This window comes from Lissotriton helveticus, chromosome 4_2 (genome assembly GCF_964261635.1).
Source record: "Lissotriton helveticus chromosome 4_2, aLisHel1.1, whole genome shotgun sequence".
Classification (NCBI taxonomy): domain Eukaryota; kingdom Metazoa; phylum Chordata; class Amphibia; order Caudata; family Salamandridae; genus Lissotriton; species Lissotriton helveticus.
This window is the reverse complement of record NC_136064.1, coordinates 80,820,212-80,845,498: the sequence shown is the minus strand read 5'-3', so window position 1 is coordinate 80,845,498 and position 25,287 is coordinate 80,820,212. Positions and strand designations below refer to the sequence as shown.

The 25,287-nt window shown below is 44.2% G+C and overlaps 1 protein-coding gene across 1 annotated transcript in view; it reads right to left on the bottom strand.

Moving 5' to 3' along the window:
* The window catches only part of LOC144752201 (C-type lectin-like), a 615,868-nt gene that overhangs the window by 15,524 nt on the left and 575,057 nt on the right, over positions 1–25,287 (bottom strand). The window contains exons 5-6 of the mRNA XM_078640149.1: positions 9,836–10,005; positions 2,993–3,124 (exon numbers count right to left, since the gene is read on the bottom strand). Coding sequence (XP_078496275.1) covers positions 2,993–3,124; positions 9,836–10,005 — 302 coding nt within the window. The remainder of the gene's footprint in view (positions 1–2,992; positions 3,125–9,835; positions 10,006–25,287) is intronic.

The window sequence follows — 25,287 nt, the reverse complement described above, 5'->3', positions numbered from 1 at the left end:
GGTGTATCACTATATATGATGAGTGAGTATATGTATGAGTGACTACATACAACTGTTGGTGAATGAGTGTATGTGTATATAGATGGTGGAATTACTGAATTGGTTGTTGTAACTGGTATGGGTATGTCCATTTTTTTGAAAATTTTAGTTTCTATTTTTGAATATGTGTTTCAAAGGTTACATTACAGTGAAAGGAGGTCTGTCACTCTGTCACAAGGATGGTGTCATCAGTGATGTCATGAGTGATGTCACTGACCATGTCATGAGTGATGTAATATGTGACGTCATCAGCAGTGCATTGCACGCGCAAGTTATAGTGAGTCCAACTAACTATAACGTGGGAATTTCAATGGTTTTATGCGAGTAAAACTTTCAGCTAACTATAACTGGTGTGAAACCTATGTTTTTTTGAGTGAATTTAATAGGTTTTTTAATGCTAATTCCTAACTATAACTGGTGTGAAACCTATGGTTTTTTCAGTGAATATATATATATATATATATATATATATATATATATATATATATATATAATCCACCTATGACTTTTTTACCAATTTTAAGAGAATCAAAACTGTACTGAAATTAAAATAATTACATAAATATAATTGTTTCAAAAAATGATTAGTGTCCTTTCAGAGCCTGTCGTCTTTTTGTAAATTTATATGAAAAATGTACCGTACCCTTGAGAAAGTGGGCATTGCTAGCTCGCTACGTTGCTGCATCATCACTTTCAAAGATCACCAGCTTGCAGCCTGCATTTCTCTGGCAGTGCTCCTTTTTGCTCTGTTCTACAATGCCATCCTCCTGCCCCTCCCTGTCTCTGACAGAGCTTCCTTTAACATAGTGTTTTCACACCAAGGGCCTCATTTACAGCATTTTGAAGCAGGGCAGCACAGCAAGGCACCTTGCAGTGCTGGCCTACTCCAAAATGAAAGGGCAGGAATGATCCATATTTAAGCATGAATTCATGTCCTTTCTGGCTTCACTGGTGCCGTTTTGGCAGCCTAGCGGCAACATAGACCCCTTGCACCGATACCTCTATTGCAGGCAAGGTTGTTTTTGTGCAGGACAGAGCACCTTCCTGCACGAAAACAATACTACAGGGCTCTTCCTCTCAGAAAGAAGAAAAACAAGGGAAATTAACATATTTCTCCTCACGCCTCACCTCAGGAGGCACATGGATTTGATGCTTCCCCAGAAGACAATCTCACGAATGAAGTAGACGAAATGCTGATTCCTTCCAGAACTAAGCAGATTAATTCCCCCCGTCCCCCCGATCACGCCCGGATCGGTCGACTTCTTCCCCGGACTACCCGACGCCGGTAGCCCCCCTTCGCCGATACTACGCTCGATTGGATCCATGACCAAAGGAGCACGTATATTGATACGATCGGCTCCTTAGTTACCAGCACCCGGGTGACCGTCCTGGCCCCCGCTATTCTGCCTACCCATTTGAACAGACCCACCTGATTGACCCCTGCATCTTGGGCCTTCAACCATTACTCATGCACTGCGCTCAACCCTCCCAGTCCTGATGATGATCCGAAATTGCACGGATCGAAACGCCGTCGACTTATCAGCAAGATCCTAGGCGCCCTCAACACAGTGGCTATCACCAAGAATGACAATTGAAAAATAATCTTCTAGAAATCATTTACAAGCCACTCTGTGTTTTTACCTCACTGTATATTTATGCACCAGCACTTCGCGCCGTTCACGCTGATCACTCTGTCACTTGTGTCGCCGCAGTGTTTTTCACCTTGTTCACTCATGCACCTTGTACAACTTTGGGTTGTTTATTCTCAAATTGAAAATTGCAGTGCTGATATTAACTGTAATTTTATTTACCCCCCCCCCTTTTAAACATGTTGAGTAAAATGATGCCTTGAGCACATGTGTAATCATATTGAGACTCCTTGCTCCTTCATGGACAATGTTGTATTCATGTCCCCACTAACTGTCCTAAAATCATACCAGTTGGGATACCGTTTTGTATATATAATCCCCAGGTTTACATCACTTTATAAATCTTGGCCAGCGTCAAATTCCATTGTTGTTGCATGGGAAAATCCACCGCAGCAACCATGGAACACCTCCCGAGCGCAGAGTAAGGCGATGCAGCGATTTGCGCTGCGTCGGCTTCTTCATGATTTGAGCCCACTCAAACCCACGCAAGGTGACTTTGTGTGGCTTCATAAAGCCTTTTGCCCTCCTGTCTTTCGCTGCATCCACTTGGCTTCAGTTCCTCAGTTCTGGTCAGATGTTACCTTGGTCCAAGGTCGTGTCTTGCAGCTCAGATTCCTGTGAAAATTGAAACTTGTTTTCTGAGTTAGAGCGGGTATGAATGGAGATGTTTTGAGTAGTTAGAGGAAAATCTATAAGTGGAAAGTCATAAGGAAGCTATGAAAGTCTGAAGGTGTTGCATAGCGAGTTTATTGTATGGGGTACTTGTCGGGTGTGATCACAGTGAAACTATGAGGCATGGAAATTGTATGGGTCAGCTGCATGTTGTGCAATTGTGGTGCCACTACTAAGCCACATGTACTTGAAGAGTTGTGAGGAGTAGCTATTCACCCATCCTTTGAGAGGGTTGTACTTGTGAGACGTGGGGGGCGAGGACGGTGGAGGTCCGCTAGGGCTGGGGCAGAGCGTGGCCAGGTTCGCAAGCGTTGTGTAGGAGCAAAAGTGGTTTCCTACAAAATTCTTAAAAATTAAAAACACCTTTCGTACTCTTCAGTAAGATGACCTTAAAAAGAAGGCCAAAGTGGTACCACACTTTTCAGCTCAGATTTCTGTTCTCAAGACTTAAAGTTCGTAATATTGATGAAAATCACTCTTTTCGTTTATGTTTGATCAATGGCAAAAAAAAGTTTCTAATATGGTTCTAGCATGAGTGGACAACTGTTCCCTCCCATTGGTGTGAAAATCACCTGTCCCTTCCATTCCCATCAATGTCAGCTCAATGCACTGCATCGCTCTGAGAAACATACCTGCTGGAGATAGAGCCCCCCTAACCAGACAAGTTGGGGTTGAGCCTGGAACAAGCCATTTAGTTGATTATTTTGACTTCTGGAGTGTACGGAGGCCAGGCGCCCACCACGGATCCTGTGCCTGCAGAACATCTGCATCAACGTGGGTTCAAGTAAAGTGAGAGCAGAGAGGAAGAGTGGGAGAAAGAAAGAAGATCAGTAGAAGCAAACATAATATGATTTATGCATTTCCAACATCTCATGGATACATCTCAGAGTCCCCTACTTTGTTTCATGAAGACAAGAATCAGAAAGATGGCCATCAGGGGTAACCAGGCTGTTGAGGGGCTCCTGTTGGGACAAGTGCCTGTGCGAATTGGCTATTCTGGCGCTTCCTCACTGGGCTGCAGGCTTGGGTTCTATATTCATCAATCAATCAATCAAGAACATTTGTAGAGCGCGCTACTCACCCGTAGGGGTCTCAGGGCGCTGGGGGAGGAGGGGGGAGTGCCGCTACTGCTCGAAGAGCCAGGTCTTGAGGTGTTTCCTGAAAGTGAGGTGGGTCAGTCATAGGTGGGCGGGGAGGGAGTTCCATATCTTGGCCGCCAGGTAGGAGAATTATCTTCCTCCGGCGGTGGTTCTGCGGATCCATGGGACGGTGGCGAGGGCGAGGTTGGCGGCCTCGCCCTCGCCATGAAACCAAATGTGACTACAAGTCAACCCTGCAAGACTCTAAGGTCCCATCCTAACCGTAGGTGACTGCCATTGCCCGCCCCCTGCCAAGCAAGATATCTGGGGTGGGTAGGAGGTTGGGAAGAGCGCGAAGATATCTGGGGTGGGTAGGAGGTTGGGAAGAGCGCAAAGATATCTGGGGTGGGTAGGAGGTTGGGAAGTGTGCGTCTATTGAAAAGAGTTCTTCCTAATTAACAGAGAATTTACATTATTCACATTACACTGTTGCTGTTCATTTCTGGGTAATGGGCATTTTGGCATTACTCTCAATGATGCTGTATGAACCAAAGCAATGAGGAAGCATTCATTGCAATGGTGGTTTTAACACTGGGGCAAATTGGTTTATGCTGTGACAGAGTTACTCTTAATACCTGTGCAATATGTACTCTGGCATGACAGTTACTATATATACCTGTGCAATATGTACTCTGGCATGACAGTTACTATATATACCTGTGCAATATGTACTCTGGCATGACAGTTACTATATATACCTGTGCAAAATGTACTCGGGCATGGCAGTGTTATTACACATACCTTTGTAATATTTACTCTGGCATGACAGTGTTACTATATATATATATATATATACCGTTGTAATATATACTCTGGCATGACATTTACTATATATACCTTTGCAATATGTACTCTGGCATGACAGTTACTCTATATACCTGTGCAATATGTACTCTGGCATGACAGTTACTATATATACCTGTGCAATATGTACTCTGGCATGACAGTTACTATATATACCTGTGCAATATGTACTCTGGCATGACAGTTACTATATATACCTGTGCAATATGTACTCTGGCATGACAGTTACTATATATACCTGTGCAATATGTACTCGGGCATGGCAGTGTTATTACACATACCTTTGTAATATTTACTCTGGCATGACAGTGTTACTATATATATATATACCGTTGTAATATATACTCTGGCATGACATTTACTATATATACCTTTGCAATATGTACTCTGGCATGACAGTGTTACTACAATACCTTTGCAATATGTACTCTGGCATGACAGTTACTATATATACCTGTGCAAATATGTACTCTGGCATGACAGTTACTATATATACCTGTGCAATATGTACTCTTGCATGACATTTACTATATATACTTTTGCAATGTGTACTCAGGCATGACAGAGTTACTATATATACCGTTGCTCTATGTACTCTGGCATGACATTTACTATATATACCTGTGCAATATGTACTCTGGCATGACAGTTACTATATATACCTGTGCAATATGTACTCTGGCATGACAGTTACTATATATACCTGTGCAATATGTACTCTGGCATGACAGTTACTATATATACCTGTGCAAATATGTACTCTGGCATGATAGTTACTATATATACCTGTGCAATATGTACTCTGGCATGACAGTTACTATATATACCTGTGCAATATGTACTCTGGCATGACAGTTACTATATATACCTGTGCAAATATGTACTCTGGCATGACAGTTACTATATATACCTGTGCAATATGTACTCTTGCATGACATTTACTATATATACTTTTGCAATGTGTACTCAGGCATGACAGAGTTACTATATATACCGTTGCACTATGTACTCTGGCATGACATTTACTATATATACCTGTGCAATATGTACTCTGGCATGACAGTTACTATATATACCTGTGCAATATGTACTCTGGCATGACAGTTACTATATATACCGTTGCACTATGTAGTCTGGCATGACATTTACTATATATACCTGTGCAATATGTACTCTTGCATGACATTTACTATATATACCTTTGCAATGTGTACTCAGCCATGACAGAGTTACTATATATACCATTGCAATATGTACTCTGGCATGACATTTACTATATATACCTGTGCAATATGTACTCGGGCATGGCAGTGTTATTACACATACCTTTGTAATATTTACTCTGGCATGACAGTGTTACTATATATATATATACCGTTGTAATATATACTCTGGCATGACATTTACTATATATACCTTTGCAATATGTACTCTGGCATGACAGTTACTATATACACACACCTTTGCAATATGTCCTCTGGAATGACAGTTACTATATATACCTTTGCAATATGTACTCTGGCATGACAGTTACTATATACACACACCTTTGCAATATGTCCTCTGGAATGACAGTTACTATATATACCTTTGCAATAGGTACTCTGGCTTGACAGTTACTATATATACCTTTGCAATATGTACTCTGGCATGACAGTTACTATATATACCTTTGCAATAGGTACTCTGGCTTGACAGTTACTATATATACCTTTGCAATAGGTACTCTGGCTTGACAGCTTCCTCTACACACCAGTACAAGGTTGATTTTGCTACGACAGTAGAACATTGATTACACGCCCCCGACGAGATGGTTTCTTAATGACAATTGGTGTTTTTTACTGGGTCAGTCCCCCTGCCCCCTAGTCAATAACTCCTATTCTTGAGCCTCAATGGTAATTTACATGCCCCGTGAACAATGGATCTGGCACCTTTATGACACCCCTGAAATAGTGAACTGCTTCCTGACCTTCTTTGACCTTGCTGAGCATCAGTGATTACCCCTGACAAGCTGGCACTTTTTGAAGTACTCTGGAATACTTGAAAGCTAGCGCCTTGGCACCATATGCATGGCATCACAAAAAGGTTTGCTGAACTCTTAACTGGCATAGGAACCGTGATGGGCATCCTATCTTGTTAGGATTCAAAACTGATATATTTGCTTGTATCATTAAGTTGCAGTACAAGAATATCATTTTCAGAATATCTTCTGACACAAATAGTGTTCTAATTGTCGCCTCCAATAACGTCACTCCGTTGGAGTTAATAATGGAAACTCAACAGCCGATGAGCCAAGGGCCCGATTCACAGAACTAACTTAAGACAAAATCCTAAACTTACTACTTTTGATATTCACAGAAGGCATTTAGTAGTAGTAAAGTTAGAATTTTGTCTTAAGTTTGACTTAAGACAGACTTAAGACAGTCTTAAGATAAACTTAATACAAACTTAGGACAGACTGAAGACAGACTTAAGACAAACCCAGGTTGCTGCCTTGCATATGTCCATAGCATAAACAGGTTGGCATGAAGCTACTGATTAACAAGACAGAATGGGGGAGAGGGAGGTTTATTAAGGGAACATTCCAGTTTTTTTCACCCAGAGTACATCAATTCTGATGGCTATACTGTTCCTATGTAAATACATATTATTGCATTGTAGACTGTACAACAATGCAATTTTCAGACCAGATATTATTTAAAAAGGACGTGGACCCTTCACCCACTCCAAGTGGCATGCTTCATCACAGATGTTGGTCCTTGCTAGCACACAAGTTGCTTGGCTGATTCATTAAGAGCTCTTAGATGTATTTTCTTCCAGCATGGGATGTGTGCATAATATCTTGGTCTCATAATTACTAAAATTGTATATGCTACCGTTTACATTTTATTAATGTTGTAGATCACTTATAACATTTAGGTGATGGGTATGCAGTAAATTGTGAAAACTCCTTCGTCATCCTAAACTGGTTGACATGTTTCTGCCCCAACTGCATTGGCTTTCAGTCAAGGCGATAAACGGGTCTACCAGGATACAGCAGGTACTATCTTAGGATCTGCTCCTAATAATTTCAATTGGTACTTTATTGAAATATAAAGTTAGCCCCATACAGCGCCTTGAGACCCTCACAGGTGAGTAGCGCGCTTCACAATTCCCTGATTGATTGATTTTCAGAAGCATGATACGATAATTATCTGCCCCTGGCCACGATAGAATGATATATTGAACTGATACATTTTGGAAAGTTCTGGAAGAAGGCTGCTCTTCACGATAGAAAGTGTCAAGCTGAGAGATGGTCCAAAAAGGTGAATCCCCCTGTGTTTGGAAGTTAATTTATTTGATGAAGAGTCTGGGAACTCTGCCTCTAAGGTAAAACAGCACGGAATAAAGAAAGCACTGCAGCGGGGGCAATCAGGAAACTTTTGAAAGCTGGCAGAGCTTCAAGATTGTCTTCGGTATAACTTCATCCTTCTGATCAGCCAATTATGTTGAAATTCTGTAGGGAGTCCTGCCGCTTACCTATCAACGATGCAACTATATGACATTGGAAGGGGTGCTTATCACTGAACAGCTAATGCTTGGTGGGACCTTAGGGGCCGATTACGATGGTGGTGAATCCGCGACCGCCGTGCCGGCGGTGAGGCCCGCCGGTCGCGGATTCACCGCCATCACCCTTAAAATTCCCACCGCCATATTAGGATGGTGGTGGGAAGGGAAAAGGTACTGCGGCGGACGGAAAGACCGTCCGCCGTGGTGCCGCAAGGCGGGCCTGTACCGCCCGCCTTGCGGGACCAGGTACAGGGGGTCAATGGAGGCGGTGCCGTGCGGGCACCGCCGTGGGTATTTAGATGCCTGTCTTTTGCGGCGGAGTTTCCCCCGCAAAAAGCCAGGCGGAAAATGCCTTCGGGTCCCGTTGTGGGCCCCCAGGGGGTGGGGTGCTGCACGTGGTACCCCCCTACATTTGCATGTACAAGGTGGCAGGCACCGCACGGTGCCTGCCACGTTGTACATGCAAATGTGAAACATGTATTTTTACACACCCGCCACAATGTAAACATACAGGATGCGCCTCCCAGTGTGGCGGGCGCATCCTAATTTGTTTTGCGGGACGCCGCACCTATGGCGCCACGACTTTGTCCGCCCGCTATCGTAATCGGCCCCTTAGTTCCTGAAGAGCCAGAGCTGGATGTCGCCCTCCCATTTATTTTAGCAACAGGGTTCATGTCACACCAGTTGGAAGGCAAGAAGAGAAATGTCACAATTAATGACCAACTTCTAAATCTGGTCCAGCAGGAAAAAAAGGGAAGAGACTCTACTCTGTGTTTTCCAAATTAAACACAGCAATGTACTCTGCTAGTTTAGAGAAGGAACTTCAGAGGCATAAAAAGTGCCGTCAGCACACACAACCAAAAATTCAATTATTTGGTGGTGAATTCAAAATCTGAGCGCTATCATACCAATGGCTATTTTCAAGAAAGGCTTAGACCCTAGAACCAGGAGGCGTGGATTCATGCCAGATTTACTAGTAACCACGGTCTACGTAAAATCACTGAAACTCTTGAATGGATTGGATCCTTCTAAATATAAGTTGATTCCTCCTGCTCTGAAACAACTTCACAGAGGAGAGCTGCTCAAGAGAAAGGTCCACAGCCCTTAACGAAGAGGCCTTGGTGGATGACAAGAATACTGTCCTCTCTGAGTTAGAGCTGACTCTTGCGAAAGCGGAGCAGTGGAAGGTAGCGCTACAGCCCGAAGAGTTGCTCAGTTCTTCTGTGAGAGACAGATGCGCCACATTGTAAACTCCTGCACTACATTATACCTGCACCAGGTATAATGTTTGCAGGGCGGGCATTCCCGCGTAAAAAAAAACTCGTAGAAGTGGCGCAGTGAAATGTATCAGATTTCACTGTGCCTCTTCTTGTCACCACTACGCCAAAACCTTATGCCTGCCTCACAGCTGCCATAAGGGTGATGCAGTGCAATAGGTATATGCCTCCCCCATGGATTGCTGGAGTTACGTCATGCTCACAACATAACTCCAGCAATGTGTGGGTTTTACTCAGGATTTCTGGCATATCTGTCAATCCTTGCTACATGGAGCACCGTACAGTAAATACGGCACATCCATGGTGTCGCAAGGAGGGCGCCCTGAAAAGTGTTGCATTGCTGTTTTCATATAGCGATGCAACACTTTTCATAAATGAGCCCTGAGTTCCTTCAAGAGACCTGGCATTTCTAAAGTCTACCTGCTGGCAGGTGGAGTATAAAGAACAGTCTTCCAGGGTTAGAACATTAGGCATCCCCTTGACCAGTGGTTCCCTAAATGTGGGTTAAGTGGACTGTTACAACCTTCCATCAGCCCAATCTAAGATCACTAATCTTCAGGACAGGTCTCAAGATCCCAACTTCCTCCCAGCTTCCTTCACAGAATGTTTTAACCTGAGTAGCCTAGCTGATCAACCTGATTGTGTTTCTATTCCACAAATGCGTGCTCATTAAACATAGATTAAAATAAGATATAGCCGTACACACCTCTGCCCTGGCGAATGTAAGCTTTTGAGGGAAGAATTTGTAACAGGTTTTTCCGAACTTGATCCAGTCATGAATTCCACACACTGGGCACCCGCAGCCATCAGAAGTGTTCAGCTTCGGTAAGAGATCAGATCCAGAGTGGTCCATCAGGTCATCTTCGGTCATCATTTCTGCAATTACAGGAGCAAAAAACACCTTAATCGAATGACTCTGCCACCTCAGTGTGTGTGTGTGTATGTGTGTGTGTATAAATATATATATATACATTCACTCTAAGAAAACAAAGGTTACAGGGACGTTATTGTTAGGCTCAGATTTCACTCGTACAAACTATAGAGATTCAGCAGCAGTTATACTTACCTGAGCTAACTATAACTATGCCCCCGCAATGCACTGCTTATGGTGTCACATATTACAACACTCATGGCATGGTCAGTGACATCACTGATGACCACTGAAGGATTATCACAAATTACAACACTGATGACATCATCCACAGAACCACTCACACACCCACTAACACCCCCATACAAACTCTTGTTTGGGGAGGTGATGAGTCTACAAGGCCCCCTAGATTCATTTTTAGAATGTGGCCTCTGGGAGGTGGTAGTCCCAGGGACCTGGGGGAGTCAGAGAGGCCCCCACAATTTAAAGGAGAAATAAGCCCTGCGGAGGTGGAGCTCTCTGGGGCATTAATAAGCCCCAGGAGGGGGGCTCATGCGCCGCCCCCTCCTTTATTATCAACATGTCCATGGGACTTGGCCCACCCAGGGGCCGATGACTAAAGAAGAACAGGATCCCTCGCTTCTTTTGTTAAATTATTTTTCCTGCAAATTAGCGATATGGCAATTTCGCTGTATTTGTTTTCTTTTTTTAAATGCTCTTTTGACCTGACAATGTCCCCCTGGTACCCGAGGACCAACTTTATGGGGTCAGGGTATTTCTACCCTGCACCTTTTTCTTCTTTTACATTTTTTTTAAGCCGAGTCCCAAGATGGCTGCCAACACTTCCAAGCAGAAGTGTTGGCAGCAACTCAGAGCTCTGCATTTCCCTGCTTGAGCTTGTTATCTTTGCAAAATCATCGCGGCCACAGATATCACTAACTTTATTTTCTTAAATTTCCCATCAATGGATTCACACCAAATAACTGAAAGTGTGATCTGCATAACCAAATCTTAATTTCTGCCAAATTCGATGTAATTCCTTTCAGTGGTACGGGCTGTAGACGTGTTGACAGGTCGTATGGGAAATAACATTGCAAATGCACCCTTTTGTGAACTCGATTTTTCTCGGTCCCCGCTTCATTTTTCGCCCCAAAACTTTCTGTGTGCAACAAGATTCACCGGTGCACTTTATTAGGAAAAAAACTTCTGTGAAGATTCGTCAAACAGCGCCACAGATATAGGCAAGTCAAAAAACACTTTTCCTGTGGAAACATGGTCCTAACTATAACTACCTACTATATATATATATTATATATATATATATATATATATATATATATATATATATATATATATATATATATATATATATAAAATATATATATTAATATATCTATATATGAATATATATAGATAGATAAATATATAGAAAGATAGATAGAGAGAGAGACAGAGAGAGAGAGAGAAATTAAGTTCCTTTACAAAACATAAACAACTCATCAGTTATGATATGCTATACTAATCAAACTCCCACCATAAACTGACCATGGTCTCACATATGAAATAATTCATACTTCAGCATATAGATGAGCTGTAGTCTCTCAAAAGAGATAATACTATTGTAATCGAAAAGACCGCCCAAGCATCCTACTCCCAATCTGGCCCAGTTTTCCCCACCCCATGGTGAAATATGCTAGGTAAAGCAGGATTATAATACAGAAGAAATGTATCATGATATGGAGATATATTACCTTTATGCAAAATCGCCCGCCAAATAAATATGCTGTCTCTAGCAGTCTTAAATGTAACCCTTTTAAATTAATTAGGATCCATTATTCTATACAGGAACTTTCTACTTTCTTCCCCCCACATAAATGTATGAAGAAATAAGGTACTCGCAGGATTAATCAGACTTCGGAAGCGGCCAAAGAAGTCTGACCAGAAGTACATCTTAAAATATGGTAGCTTTAAGCCTCCTTGACCAAATGGTAGCTTTCATCGTTCTATCGCTCGCCTAGATTTCTTGTATCCCCAAATGAAGCTGCCAATTGCCCCTTCTAGTCGTTTGAAGAAAGAATTGGGAAACCGTAGTGGGATAGAACGAAAAAGCTATAAGAACTTAGGCAGAATTTTAATTTTAATTGTATTAATACGGCCTATAATGCCTATCGGTAGCTTATGCCAGTTTTTAAAAGATTTTACTGTACCTTTCAGCAACTCATCATAATTCAAAGAGACAATTTTCTCTATTTCCGCTGATAACCACACCCCCAGATAAGTAACGACTGGGCAAAACCCCTGCATAAAATCTAGCGGTTTATGATTACTTAACATTTGAGTCTTATTAATATTTAATTTATACCCTGATATCAGACCAAACCCGGCAGCCGCCTCTGTTATTTCCCCTAATGCTTGTCCTGGGTCTGTAGAAAATACTGCCAAGTCGTCCGCATATGCAATGACATTTAAGGAGGTTGTTCCATTGCTAAAAGCACTAATTTGAGGATTATTTTGTAAAGCATAAATAAATGGCTCTATATATAGGGTAAATAATAGGGGTGATAGAGGGCACCCCTTATGCGTACCACAAGCCACCGGAAATGCAGATGACAGTAAACCTGAATATGCCAATTTAGCACTAGGCTTATCATATAGGGCTTGTACCCATTTCTTAAATCGACTCCCAATCCCAAAAGCATCAATTACAGCCCATAAAAACTCCCACCCCACTCGGTCGAACGCTTCCTCAGCATCTAATAGAATCATGGGGTAGGTGTTATATTAGCCACATCGAAAGTTGTCACCGCCGTATTTACATGGGTAGTTGTATCTCTATTTTGAATAAATCCATGTTGTTGGGGAGAAACCAGACTAGACATCGCCGGAGCAAGCCGATTTGACAGTATTTTTGCAAGGTAAGACTATTGCCCGAGAATGGATATTGTCAAAGCCCCCAAATGTGATGGACTGGCTGCTTCTTGCTCGACAGACGCACAATATGGAACAGGCCTTGGCCAAATCAAGAGGCACCTGCTCAGTCGCAAAATGTAATGCAATATGGGGGTCTTGGCTTTAGATAAATTCCTGGAAATACCAGGATTTCCATCGAGGTGTAAATAGGAGGGCAGGTCCAATAATTATATGTCTGATATTAATTTATGCTTGATTTTCCCCTTTCTTTATTTGCTATTTATTTTTATGCGCTCCTTGATTATTTACTTTATCTGTGATATTATGCTTTGATATTGGTTATATGTAGCATTGATATTGCTTTGATGTATTTGTTTGTATCTTGTATTACCCAATCGTTGACAAAAAAAAAGAAATCATCGATACTTCAAATACATTTATTGATGACATCATCAGTGATATCACCAATATGCTCATCTTTCAATATGGTAGCTGATTCAAAGTTGCTTAAATGAAGGAACATTGTTGGCCTAGTTTCATTATTATGAGTTCTTCAAGGTATGTGCACTATATAATAGGGAGGCCACCTTACTGCATGTCATTGCAGACCCAATTTCACTGTTCCATGTGAGAAATTAAGGTTATTGTAGTTGTGATTTGTTTCCATTGAACTAGTAAGACTATGACACCTTAGAGCAGTGATTTGTAAATTGATACCCAGGGATTGGAAATCGTGTTCATGTTGACATAGAGCACATGGCATCTCTGTATCTGTGAAGCAGGGTTAAACAGCAGCGTTATGGCACAGCCTGTTGTAGTACTAAATTACAACATATAGACTAAAGAATGGTCTGTTTATTGGTGTAGCAGGCTTGAAACACTGAAAACCCTCACACTCTTCCCTTTTGTATTTGTGCTGCTGAAGTCCTCACTTGCGTGTATAAAATAATGGCCCTGATTTAGATCTCAAAAAAACATATAACAGGAGTAAACCCGTAAACCCAATTGAGACCGGGTAGTGATAATATCAATAATACAATGTCTCAACAAGGATATCTTATAGACGGACAAATTACAGGTGAATTAATCACAATGCATCAGGGAAAATAAGGGACAAGGGAGACCAAGGAATAATACAAAATTATTATTTTGCATGTAAGGAGCACATTGGAAAAATAAATAAATTACAGTAACCAAGAATAACCAAGAGTGTACTGGCAAAGTGAAGGTGAATAAACGGCGCTGTGACACAAGTGATTATGTGACAACGTGAGGCGGCATAAGATAAACAATTAACATACAATTGGTCAAAATACACTATTTACATATATCTACAAAAATTACATTTATTATTCACAAATTGACCAAACAAAAAAGGAAAGGAAAAGCCGCAATTGGCGTTGCAGGGTCGACGGCGTTTCAACCTTTATGACTTTAGGTCATCATCAGGACATTGGTTACTTAAATGGAATTCTGTGCTCTTTCAAATAGGTAGGCAGATTCCAGGTCTAAATATTGAAGACGAGTCTTCGTTGTGAAATCATGAATTAATCCGTAGGGCTGATGCTGACTGTAAACATCAATTAGTGCACGTAAGCGGTGGCTGACTCAATGAGGTCCAGGATAGAATAACGATTCCAGCGGTAGCAATGGCGTGCCGACAAAAAAACGGCTCTTAATCAAACTGAAACGTCCCGTGTGAATCGGGAGTTTCTCGTTGCCACTGCGGAGACCGGTCGCAGTAACTTGACCGACTTGGCGTATCAATCTCAGCGGATGGGATCCTTCGTCGCAACGGTGACGGATATCCCGTCCGCCTTAAAATATAAATCCCATAGGATAATATGTGATTGATATTTCGGCGGAAGGGATATCTTTCACCGTTATGACGGAGTAACCCGCTCGCCAAGATCTAAATCAGACCCAATGTTTCCTTTAGTTTAAAAATGGTGTAAGCTTGGTATCTCATTGAATGTTGACTGTTTGTATTTGCAGAATTAGATCAGGTGCAGAAAATCATTCACATTCCAATCCATTTTAAAAATCCACAAATGGCATTACAAATGTCTGTGTACCTCTCATGTGAGAATACAGACATAGCAGAATGATGCTATCATGTCCTGCTCTCCTGTGCCTCCTTTTAGACCTTCTATTAGCCAAGACCTTTTGATTTTACTACAATTATATGTATAATTAACTTGATCGGGTCTTTCAGCCAGCCCTTTTCATCCATTGGTTTGTTGTTGTGTCGGCATAGGCAGCGGGTCGGCCCATTTGTCATTGGCTAACTTCACTGCGAGTGACTGCATTCTGCTCCTTCTCAAGGAGTGCATCCCCGTGTCAATTAGTTCCCTTCAGTGCCAAGAACTACAACAGCAATGTGTGATTTTTCAGACCCAAAACTATTTTTTGATTTTAGCAATATTTTTGAGGCCTGCCGGCAGCTCCTTCAACTGCAACTTTTTACAAAAACCATTACTAAAACAAAACAAACACTGACAAGGCCAAAAGTCTGGCAGAAAATGCCAGAGCTATTAGCTTTGCCAATGCTTATTCATCTATGCTGCCACTAGAATTCCTGCTTCCGAGTTCTATCTCGTCAAAAGTTCTTCCTTAATGCCAAGTCAAGTGCTGCTTGCATGAAAATATTTGACCTTTTTCTGTGATCGTATCAATGTCCTGCTTGACTCACACTTACTTCCTTGCATGGAATGCTTGACTTCAAATATTTATCATGGGTGATCAGCGAGTAAAGCTTAATTTCACTTTTTAAAATAATTCAGATTTGTGATAAGTTTTTCTCTATGGAAGTACTAATGCCCGTGTAAGTTAGTAAAAATTTAAAAATGTAAATGTCGGAATTTGTAAAGCGCACAGCTACCTCCACCGGAGGTGTCCCGGCGCTGTCCGTATTCCGCTTAGAAACCCTTCCTGGGCACCCCCCAGGTGCAGCCAGGCATCCCAGCGCTGTTGGGGCCGTTGTGGAGATTAAGCAAGCTATTGCCCAGAGTGGGACCCATGATTAGAATAGGCACCGAGGCGAGAATTATCAGGTCTGGGGAAATTGAGTCCAAGACCCGCCAAGGCGGGTATTGAACCCTGGTCCCGGGCTAGACCTCTGCATCAGGGTCTGCCGCTCTAACCATTGAGCCACACTTCTCTACTTCTCCTAGTATCACTCTGTGTATATATTCGATCTATACACTTCTAAAAATATGACTCAAAACATATTCTATCCACTTCCCAATAGGAGAGCGGGTCCTCTCTGTACCTTGCCTTTGAATCACTTCTGTATATATTTGACCTGCTTTGCTAACTGAGGCTCTCCTTCACCCCAACTTTTACCTCCCCTGTCTTTAGATTGGTCTGTGGCATGGCAAATATGTCCATACTGTCTTCCAGAATTGCTAAATTGCACTAGAATTGCATAATTCGAGTATTTTAAATGACATTCCCGTGGGACCAAAGGGATCCAGAGGCCTCACTCATACTGCAATGGCGGTGAACCACGCTGTGTGCAATATCATATAATTTCATCTTGTTTAAAATCTCACATGAGGTTATCAAATAATATTTATCTATCTAGGTTATGTGATGGGGACCTCACCAGACAATGTAAGTATGAATCCCAAACTAGTAATCTCCCTTTTCTATCCATTCTTCTACACCAGCATTGCAGTGCGGAAAGAGTTTGAGCTACAAAGGGTATGTGGTTCCTACCTAGACAGGAAAAACTGTTAATAGTTTTGGTTGAAAGTAAATTTCATGGTCTTACTTAAGCTGGGTCCTAGTTTAGGGGAAAACAGTCTGAGGCTGGTCGTAACAGCTGTCCCATCCTAGTATGTATTTATTGATGTTACCTGTATTTTACTTGTGATGTTTCCTTGTGGTGTCAATTTCAAGGAACCTTCTCCATGCCAGTGGCCCACTCTGCCACACCTTAGTCTGACATCTTAGGAGGACAAGCAATATAACACAATAAGTACCCCTGCTGTTGTCATTCTCTGTTATGGTGGGCATTCAAGAAGGCTGGTGTAGTGATTATTGTTTTAGTGGGGATAGACTGTTTGTAAACCAGGGGCCGTATTGTACAGTGCAGCGCATTTTCCTTGTTTGGCCAGGGTGCATCTTTGTTATGTTATGTTAAAATTTCTTATAAAGCGCACATACGCCAATTGGGTTCTCGGCACTGAACCTAAGGTATTGCTCGGACCCCGTATATTTAGTTGTCTGCAGAAGCTAGTTATGAGCTTGGGGAAAGCGCCAAGTCTTAAGAAGCCTACATAATCTAGAGAATTCAGTGCAGGTTCTTATGTCTAAAGGAAGAGTGTTCCAGAAGCTGGGTGCCAATACTGCAAACCTGCAGCCACCTATTCGTTTCCGTTTGTAGGACGGAATGGTTAGAAGGTTCTTGTGGGCAGAGCGTAAGCTACGTGCAGGCAAATATTTCTGAACAAGTCTGGATATATATTTTGGGCTAGCACCGGGTTTTGAAAATAAGGCAGCCAACTTTAAATGCACATCTTTGTGGGATGGGAAGCCAATGTAGGGATGGGAAGCCAATGTAGCTCTTTCATAGTAGGAGAGATGTGTTCTCATCTGGGTTGTTGGGGTTTCAACCTGATGCCTGGTTCTGTACCATCTGCAGTCTTTCAAAAGGTACGCTCAGCGTAAACAAGTAGAATGCACTGTATTAGACTGAATGCGCTGTCAACAGGGAAGTTCGTACTCACGCTATCCTGGGGGTAGCATATTCAAGTGAAATAGAGAGCGGCTTTGAAGCAGTCGCTCCGTGTTTCACTGTGCAGGCCGCAACGGTCTCAAAGGTGATTAGAGATTACCTCGAAGGCAGGTGCAGTGAGTGACTTCTCCTGCCTGCAAGGGGATGTGTAGAGGATCCATAGAAACACCTTCGCCTCTTCCTGACGGCTTCCATCAGGGGTCGCACTGAGAGTGCACCATCTTTTAAGTGGCGCACTGTCAACGCCCCTCCTGACATCTTTACCTTTGCGCCCACATCTATAATATGACGCAGAGGAAAGAAGATTCCCTTATTTGCATGGGGCCATGCCCCCATGCAAACGAGGGAACACCCTCTGATTATAGTGATGGCGCTATATGTGCCTCAGCGGTATCTGTATTACAGAAGTGGCCGCACCTGCGTCTGCCGCCCCTTCTGTAATACCAAATTGCCCTGGGAGTGCGGAAAGCGGGTGCAAACATCTGTTGCGTGTCCGGGTAACTTAGTATAATAAGGCCCCTGTGTTTTGAGATCTATGTCAACACGACGGTTGTATATTTAAAGGTATTGGGCCTGTTACGCAAAGGTAACAAAGGTAACTTACCCTTTTGAGTAAATTTACACTTTGGAGTGAGATAGCTGATAGAATATAGATGGCAAAAATATTGTGCGGACAGAATATCATGTCAAAAATATCGAGGCCCAAAATATAGAGAGGGTAAGTAGAAATAGGTAAGTAGAGATTAACTATTAACTATTCTTGGCTCCACAGCTATGTACAGCATTACAGATATATATATATATATATATATATATATATATATATAGAGAGAGAGAGAGAGAGAGAGACAGTTAAAGTACGTAATTGTGGAGTGAAGTATAGTAAAATGTATTTTCCCATAAAAACTTACCTACACAATATTTTTGTCCTTGATATACTTGACACAAAATGTTGTCCACGCAATATGTTTTCCTTGATACTTTGTCCAAACACCTTGGAATAAGTGTACAAGTTTTGGTATGCAACCCCAGAGTAATGCAATTGGCTTACTCTTGTGTGGGTGAGTGACCACCCTCCCGGAACCTCTCCCAGATCATCCCTAAACCCCTCTTATTCATCCCTAATCCCAGCCCCTTTTGCAGTAAGTCTGTCCCTGTCCCCACCCAGACCCTCCAGTCCCACCCACATTTACTACTACACTGTATACTTATTGTGCAGAGACTCTGCAGTCCAGACGAAGAACTCTGCACACATAACTATAGGCAATGAAGAAACGCAAAACTCTGCACTTTGGGCCCGATTACGATTGCGGTGAATCCGCATCCTCCGGGCCGGCGGAAGCCACCGCCGGCCCAGAGGATGCGGATTCACCGCTGCGTTGTGAGAAATGACCCCCCGCCAGATTAGGATGGCAGGGGGGTCATCTGTGGACGTGGAGACCGTCCGCCGCAAGACCGCAGCGGAAAAGCTCTAATATGGTGGCGGTGTCTATCAGACACCGCCAGCCATATTAGGATTTGCATTTTGATATGCCTTTCCGTGGCGGCAATGCCGCCACGAAAAGGCATACGTCTTTTCTTTGGGGGCCCGTTGCGGGCCCCCAGGGTGAAGGGGTGGTGGGGGTGCACATGAGGGGTACCTATGGTACCCCCCTGCATTTGCATGCACGAAGCGGCAGGCACCGCGCGGTGCCTGCCGCTTTGTGCATGCAAATGCACTGCTTGCATTTTTAACATTGCGGCGGATGCTGCTTGAAGCAGCACCCGCCGCAATGTTAAACATACAGGATGTGACCGTTAGGGTGGCGGTCACATCCTAATTTGCACGGAGGGACCGCCGCTGCCCCTGCGGACGGTGCCTCCACCTCTGGGATGGCAGACGGACACAGGTCCGTCCGCGATCCTAATAGGGCCCTTAGTATGGGAATTGCAACGTACAGTACATTTTCTAGTTCTACAAAACATACTATAAAGTGCAGTTTGTGAATCAGGTCCAAAGTCCCTTCTACAAAGGCTCCGTTCCCACCTGGGCCTGGAAGGGGACGGAAGGAATGGTTAAATAAATCTCAGCCACTGGTGACCACTCGGGCAGCTTCCCGTGCCTTTGTTTCTTCCAACTACTCCACACCTGAGAGAGACCTATCAAATACAAATCAGTCTTGACCATGATCCAATAGGAATTCGGGCAGGACTGTTCCTATTGGAGCAGGTCCAGGACTTATTTGATCATGGTGGTCCTCGTCTAGAGCGGCAGTGTGCGTGAAAAACGTAGGTCTGGAAACAGGTCCAGAGCGACTGCCAATGGGTAACATTAATTCAAGCATGCCTTACTTCACTTTCCTTCTGCTGTGAACACGATTGAATGTAGGTAGACAATCATTTATAATCCTCTGCACAATGACTGTCCCATTCTTACAAGTCAGTCAGTCAGTCAGTCAAAATACGTTATTCGATTTTAGATAAAATCATAAAAAGACATACATTCCATACATATAAAAAAATGTTTTTAAATGCATTTACAAAGATTGTTTCGGCACAGTGCATTCAGTAAAAAACTGTTAAAAAGGGATTTTGTGCAAAAAGGTAAAATACCACATACTAGATAACAATATGGGCTGCAGGGGATAGGCGGTCATTAGGGACTGTCTGTTGTTGTATTACTTGATTTAATGCGTGATGCTGCTACCAAATAATTTCCCATACAAAATATAGTGCAAATGTTATTCATGGACTAAAGGTAAAGAAGAGCTGGTCTGGCTTGTATAAAACCAGCCTCCCTCAGAATTGGACTGTCCCATTCTTACAAGTCTTGCAAAGGCAGGATGAAACTTTTGTTCCCTCTTATCTGGCTTAGCTGTGGGACACACAAAGTGATCCAGCCCAAGCCAGTGTCTCACTCTCAACAGTGGGAGATAGGCTGATAAATTCAGCCGGCCTGGTTGGTTGCCGAGATCAAAGCCTGAAGTTCTTCCCTTTGCCCTGGTGCCTTCTGCTGCCTGGCAAAGCTGGCCGAGAGTAGTCCCAGACCTACTGGAAAGAGACTAGAGGGGCTCCATGGAGTGCATTAAAGTCCTCCAGAGACCCTAATCAGAGATACTGGAAACCTGTAGGAAGCTTGACAAGCTTGATCCCATACAGCACCCACAAACATTTTCCTGAATGTTTGTCTCCCACTTTAGGCAACTCAAGTACCCTATCCTCTGAGCGGATTAGTGCACAGACTGGATGTCTACCAGTCTAGTTACTGGATGAGAGACCCTGCCACAAATGTAGGTCCTATCTTAATTTACTGGGCTTTGCCAGACCCAATCCTCATGCATGGAGAAGTGATGGATTGGACCACAAGGTTTGTTATTGATTCTTTGTCCCATTTGGGCTTTATCATGAAGGTGCTCGAGTCCCATGACATAGTGACCACAGCACCCATGTCTGAGCATAACTATTTGTTTTCCTCGGTATAACACGCTAAGTGCGGCGTGTATGCCCAGACGCGGACCAGTTCTCACTATGCTATAGGACTCAATCATTGCTCTAACGACGAAGTCCAGAGAAGCCAATGTTGCTTGTATACCTCTCGGAGGGGACCTGGCTTTACAGTTCAGGCTGGACTGTTAGTATTGTGGCTAGACTAAGGCTGATTTGCATATTGCTAATGTCTGAGGTGGCATGGGGGGGCAAAAAAGGTGGACTGAATTGTGGCCGAGAGTTATTCCCACGCACTGAGATCACTACAAGCAATCCACCCATCACTTTTATGTTTCCCTCACTCTACATAACCCGTGTAGTCTGTAGGGCTCACTTGAGCTCCTCTCTCTGCCACCCTGGCTCTCACCTTTAACCCCTCCCATGCTCATGACGAGCTCAGCTCCTCATGAGCCACGGTGGCCGTGTGCTCATGATGAGCTGAGCTCATCAGAACGCTCGACGCGGGGCTAATTCCCCTGCTGTGCTGAACGTTCTGAAGAAACAGATGTGGCCGAGACGAGCTTAACTCGTCATGAGCACACGGCCACCGTGGCTCATGATGAGCTCAGCTCATCATGAGCACTGGGGCGTGGTGCGCGCCCCCCACCCCCCAGCACAGCGGGGGAGTTAGCCCCGCAGGCAAGGGGTTAACCTCTGTCCCAGTATCTGCCCCACAGTCTCACATTAGACTTTCCTGTGCTTACATTGCTAGCCCTATGGAGCCCCATATGGGGAGGCACAGCACTCCGCATTGACTCCCACTGTGCCACAGCTTATGCCCTGAAGACCCCTCTGTGCAGGCATGGCTCGCTCAGTATAGCCCTTCGTGCTGGAATGGCTCGCTCCACTGCTCTTGGTGTACGCCAACATTGTACTCAACATGCCCCCCCCCCCCTCTGTGCATCTTCCTTATTGACTCCCTCTCTGCCTCTTAGCTGTTTTATCAGAGTGTCTCTGTACCACCGAGGCTCAGCAGATACAACCCAACGCTTCTGGCATAAATCTTCATAGAGACTCCCTCAGTCCCTGCATGGAAGGCCTCCAAATATCTCTCAGTCCCTGAGGGCACTACAGGATAATGTCTATCAGGGCCCCAGCTTCAGACACAACCATGTGTTGCACAGTCACTTACCCAGAGCCTTGCAGGTCACCAGTCCCAGCAGGGAGAAGACTATGAGCAGAGATTTCATGGTGGTAGCGGATGGAGACTCCTGTCCCAAAGCGAATGTCTGCAGAAGCTCAGTCTGAGCCAAGCACAGCACAGACTTCCTTCTTCTCTGCTCTGGTGCAGTCCCTTTAAAGGAGAACTTTGCAGAAGTACTCACACGTGCTACCTATGATACATCCCTTATCAGCACCTTCATCAAAATGTCCTCACCGCCAGGCTTGATTGAATGTGGGGCAATCCCTGAAAGCACCCACGAGTTGCCAACAGGAGGTATTTCTCAAGCCCTCGCTGGGGCAGGGCATGACAGACAAATGCTCAAGTCTTCATGTGTGTTAGAGACTGTGATCGAAAAAATATATCTTAGCTGTAACGTTTAAATTATGCACTGCAAAATCAGGGTACGTTTACACTGAATATTTGTTTTGCAGCAATTTGTTTTCGTAATTTGAGTTTCACTTTTAAACTGCGATAGACCCCATAATAGGCACCCAAGTCACTGTTCACGTATTTAACATTTCAAAAGGGCCTGACTTCACCTAGAAAGAAACTCTGTATTCCAGCACTTGTCTTCTAGAATTTCGGTATCGTTGTATGTGTATTACATTTAGAACGTTGTGGCAGTTAAGTGACTATAAAAAGGTTATTGCACATAGTTATGTACAGCGGGGCAGATTTACAATAACTGACGCATCCCTGCATAACAGCAGGGATGCCCCAGTTATTTTGCATCACGGCAGACACCTCTTGCTCCACCATGGATGCGCCGCATGGGGCAAGAATAGACAGATGCGTGACGCATCTGCTGCCGTAAAGGTGACGCATTGCTGGAGTCGCGTATCAAGCGCGACGTATCTCCAGGAAGGCTCGGGGTGCCCCTATGCCTATCATGCTGCGTCAATCCTTACGCCTGCTTCAAGCAGGCGCAGGGGTTTGACGCAGCATGGCCGTAAAAGTGACTTAGTGAAATCTTGTAGATTTCACTCAGCCACTTTTAGGAGGCGTTCCTGCACCGGAATGCACCCCCTCCTGCGCCGGAACGCCCACATGTGGCGCAGGGCTTTACAACGTGACGCATCTCCCTAGATGCGTCATGTTGTAAATGCCACTCAACATGGCGCTGGCTTTGCTCCGCCGCTGCGTCACAAAAGTGACGCAACGGCGGTGCAAATGTGGCGTACGGTGCTTGTAAATCTGCCCCAGCGTCCCTTGTTCCCGCATAACAACTTGATGTTTCTCCTCGTCGCCAGTTGTAATATTTGAAAGTGTGACGATATACGCAGCTCCAAGATGGGCTTTCAAAGAGGCACAACAATGTGGAGAGAAATGGAGGAGTCGGAAGAAGAGTTTCAGAGCTTAATGGCAAGAATAAGAAAATATTTAAATCCAGAAGGGGCACAAAGGGAAGAGCATTGTCTGACCCCGTTTGGGAGGGTTCACAGATCAAGCAGGAACTAGTCATTTCCCTCAGATGTGCCAGAGTCTGGCCTACCATTGCTATGCAAACTGGGGTCAAGTGCAGTCTCTTTTGACTGTTGGTGGTAGTGATGGCAAGCAGTCACAGGCTTCTCAGGGAGGTAGTATTGGGGTGCACAAACCCAGGACTCAACAATCACCCAGCAACATTATATCTGTTTGTCTGTCCAGGCACGGACAATGGTGAAGGTATCCAGATCACATATGATCCCTGTGTTTCGACAGCTCTACTGTGTCCATTAGTAGTCATGAAGTGTTGAATTATTTAAATATAATTTATTGTCAGCATCAACATCATGTATGTCCTTATTCCCTCGCAGCCTCTCTGTACTGGCCCTCCAGTCTTTTACATTCTAGACTAAAACCTCTCATTTTAAAGGAAGCATTCACAATACGTTACATCTTCTCCCCACTGAAAGTAATATGAGAAGAGATCCCACCTAAAGGCATAAGAGAAGAGAGACAAAAACAATCGCATCTGTGTTGATATGCGCCAACCATATTTAGCAATAGAACGAGAAAGACATGCTAGTCCACTGCTATTAGATATGACTAGTTGTTTAAATAATGCATTCACAACACATTACACACTGGCTGCATGCCCTGTGAGTGGGACAAGGATCCCATATGACCCCAGCATTTCGATGGATGTTCTGGTTACCAGCCTGGCCCAGATTGCAATGATGTTAGCAGGGTGGTTGGAAATGATCCCAAGGCTTTGACAGCTGTGCTGGCTGTCAGTCCTGGGTGGATCTTAGTGATGGTTCATAGGAGATCCCAAATGGCGTCAGTCCTTGGACCACTGCACAGGCTGTGAGACCCTGCTGAGATTCTGCTGAAGGAGCTAACAAGGTCTGCTATGACCCCAGTGCTTCAACATCTGCACAGACAGCTAGACCGTTCATGGACTATGCTGAAAGTACCAGAAGACCTGATATGACCTCAGTGCTTCAACAGCTGCACAGATGGGGGCTGTGGTCTGGCCATGAATTGAGATTGCAGCTTGATTTAAGGAGCTCTGTGCAAGGACGGGCCCCGGAAGGTGGTTGCGGCGTCTCCCATCACGTGGGTGCTCCTGCAACTTTATCCCCCACCTCTCCTGCCAAAAACAACACATGCCATTGGCACCGCCCGAGGCGACCAGGGCCTAAGCCTTGGGGTGGAGCCGTCCACAGCACCAAGGGAGGCCCGGCTTGGCAAATCATTAGTGGGCTGCCTGCCGGCATTTAAAGATGGCAAACGCTTCTCCTGTGAGATCGGTGGGGATCTGAATCACCACTGCACCACCACCGCTCCTACCATGCACATTGCCTAAGGGGTCACGCCCCACTGCATCAGGGGAGACCTGGCTGGGCCGATCATCAGCGGGCCGCCTCCCCGGCATTCAAAGATGGCAATCGCTTCTACTTTGATAGCGGTCGGTAGCTGAATCACCACTACACCCCCACTGCGGGGCACAGCGGAGGACCTTGACACGCCCCATACAAATTTCCGGCCTGATGCCGCTGGCAATACTGGGTGCGTCTTGAG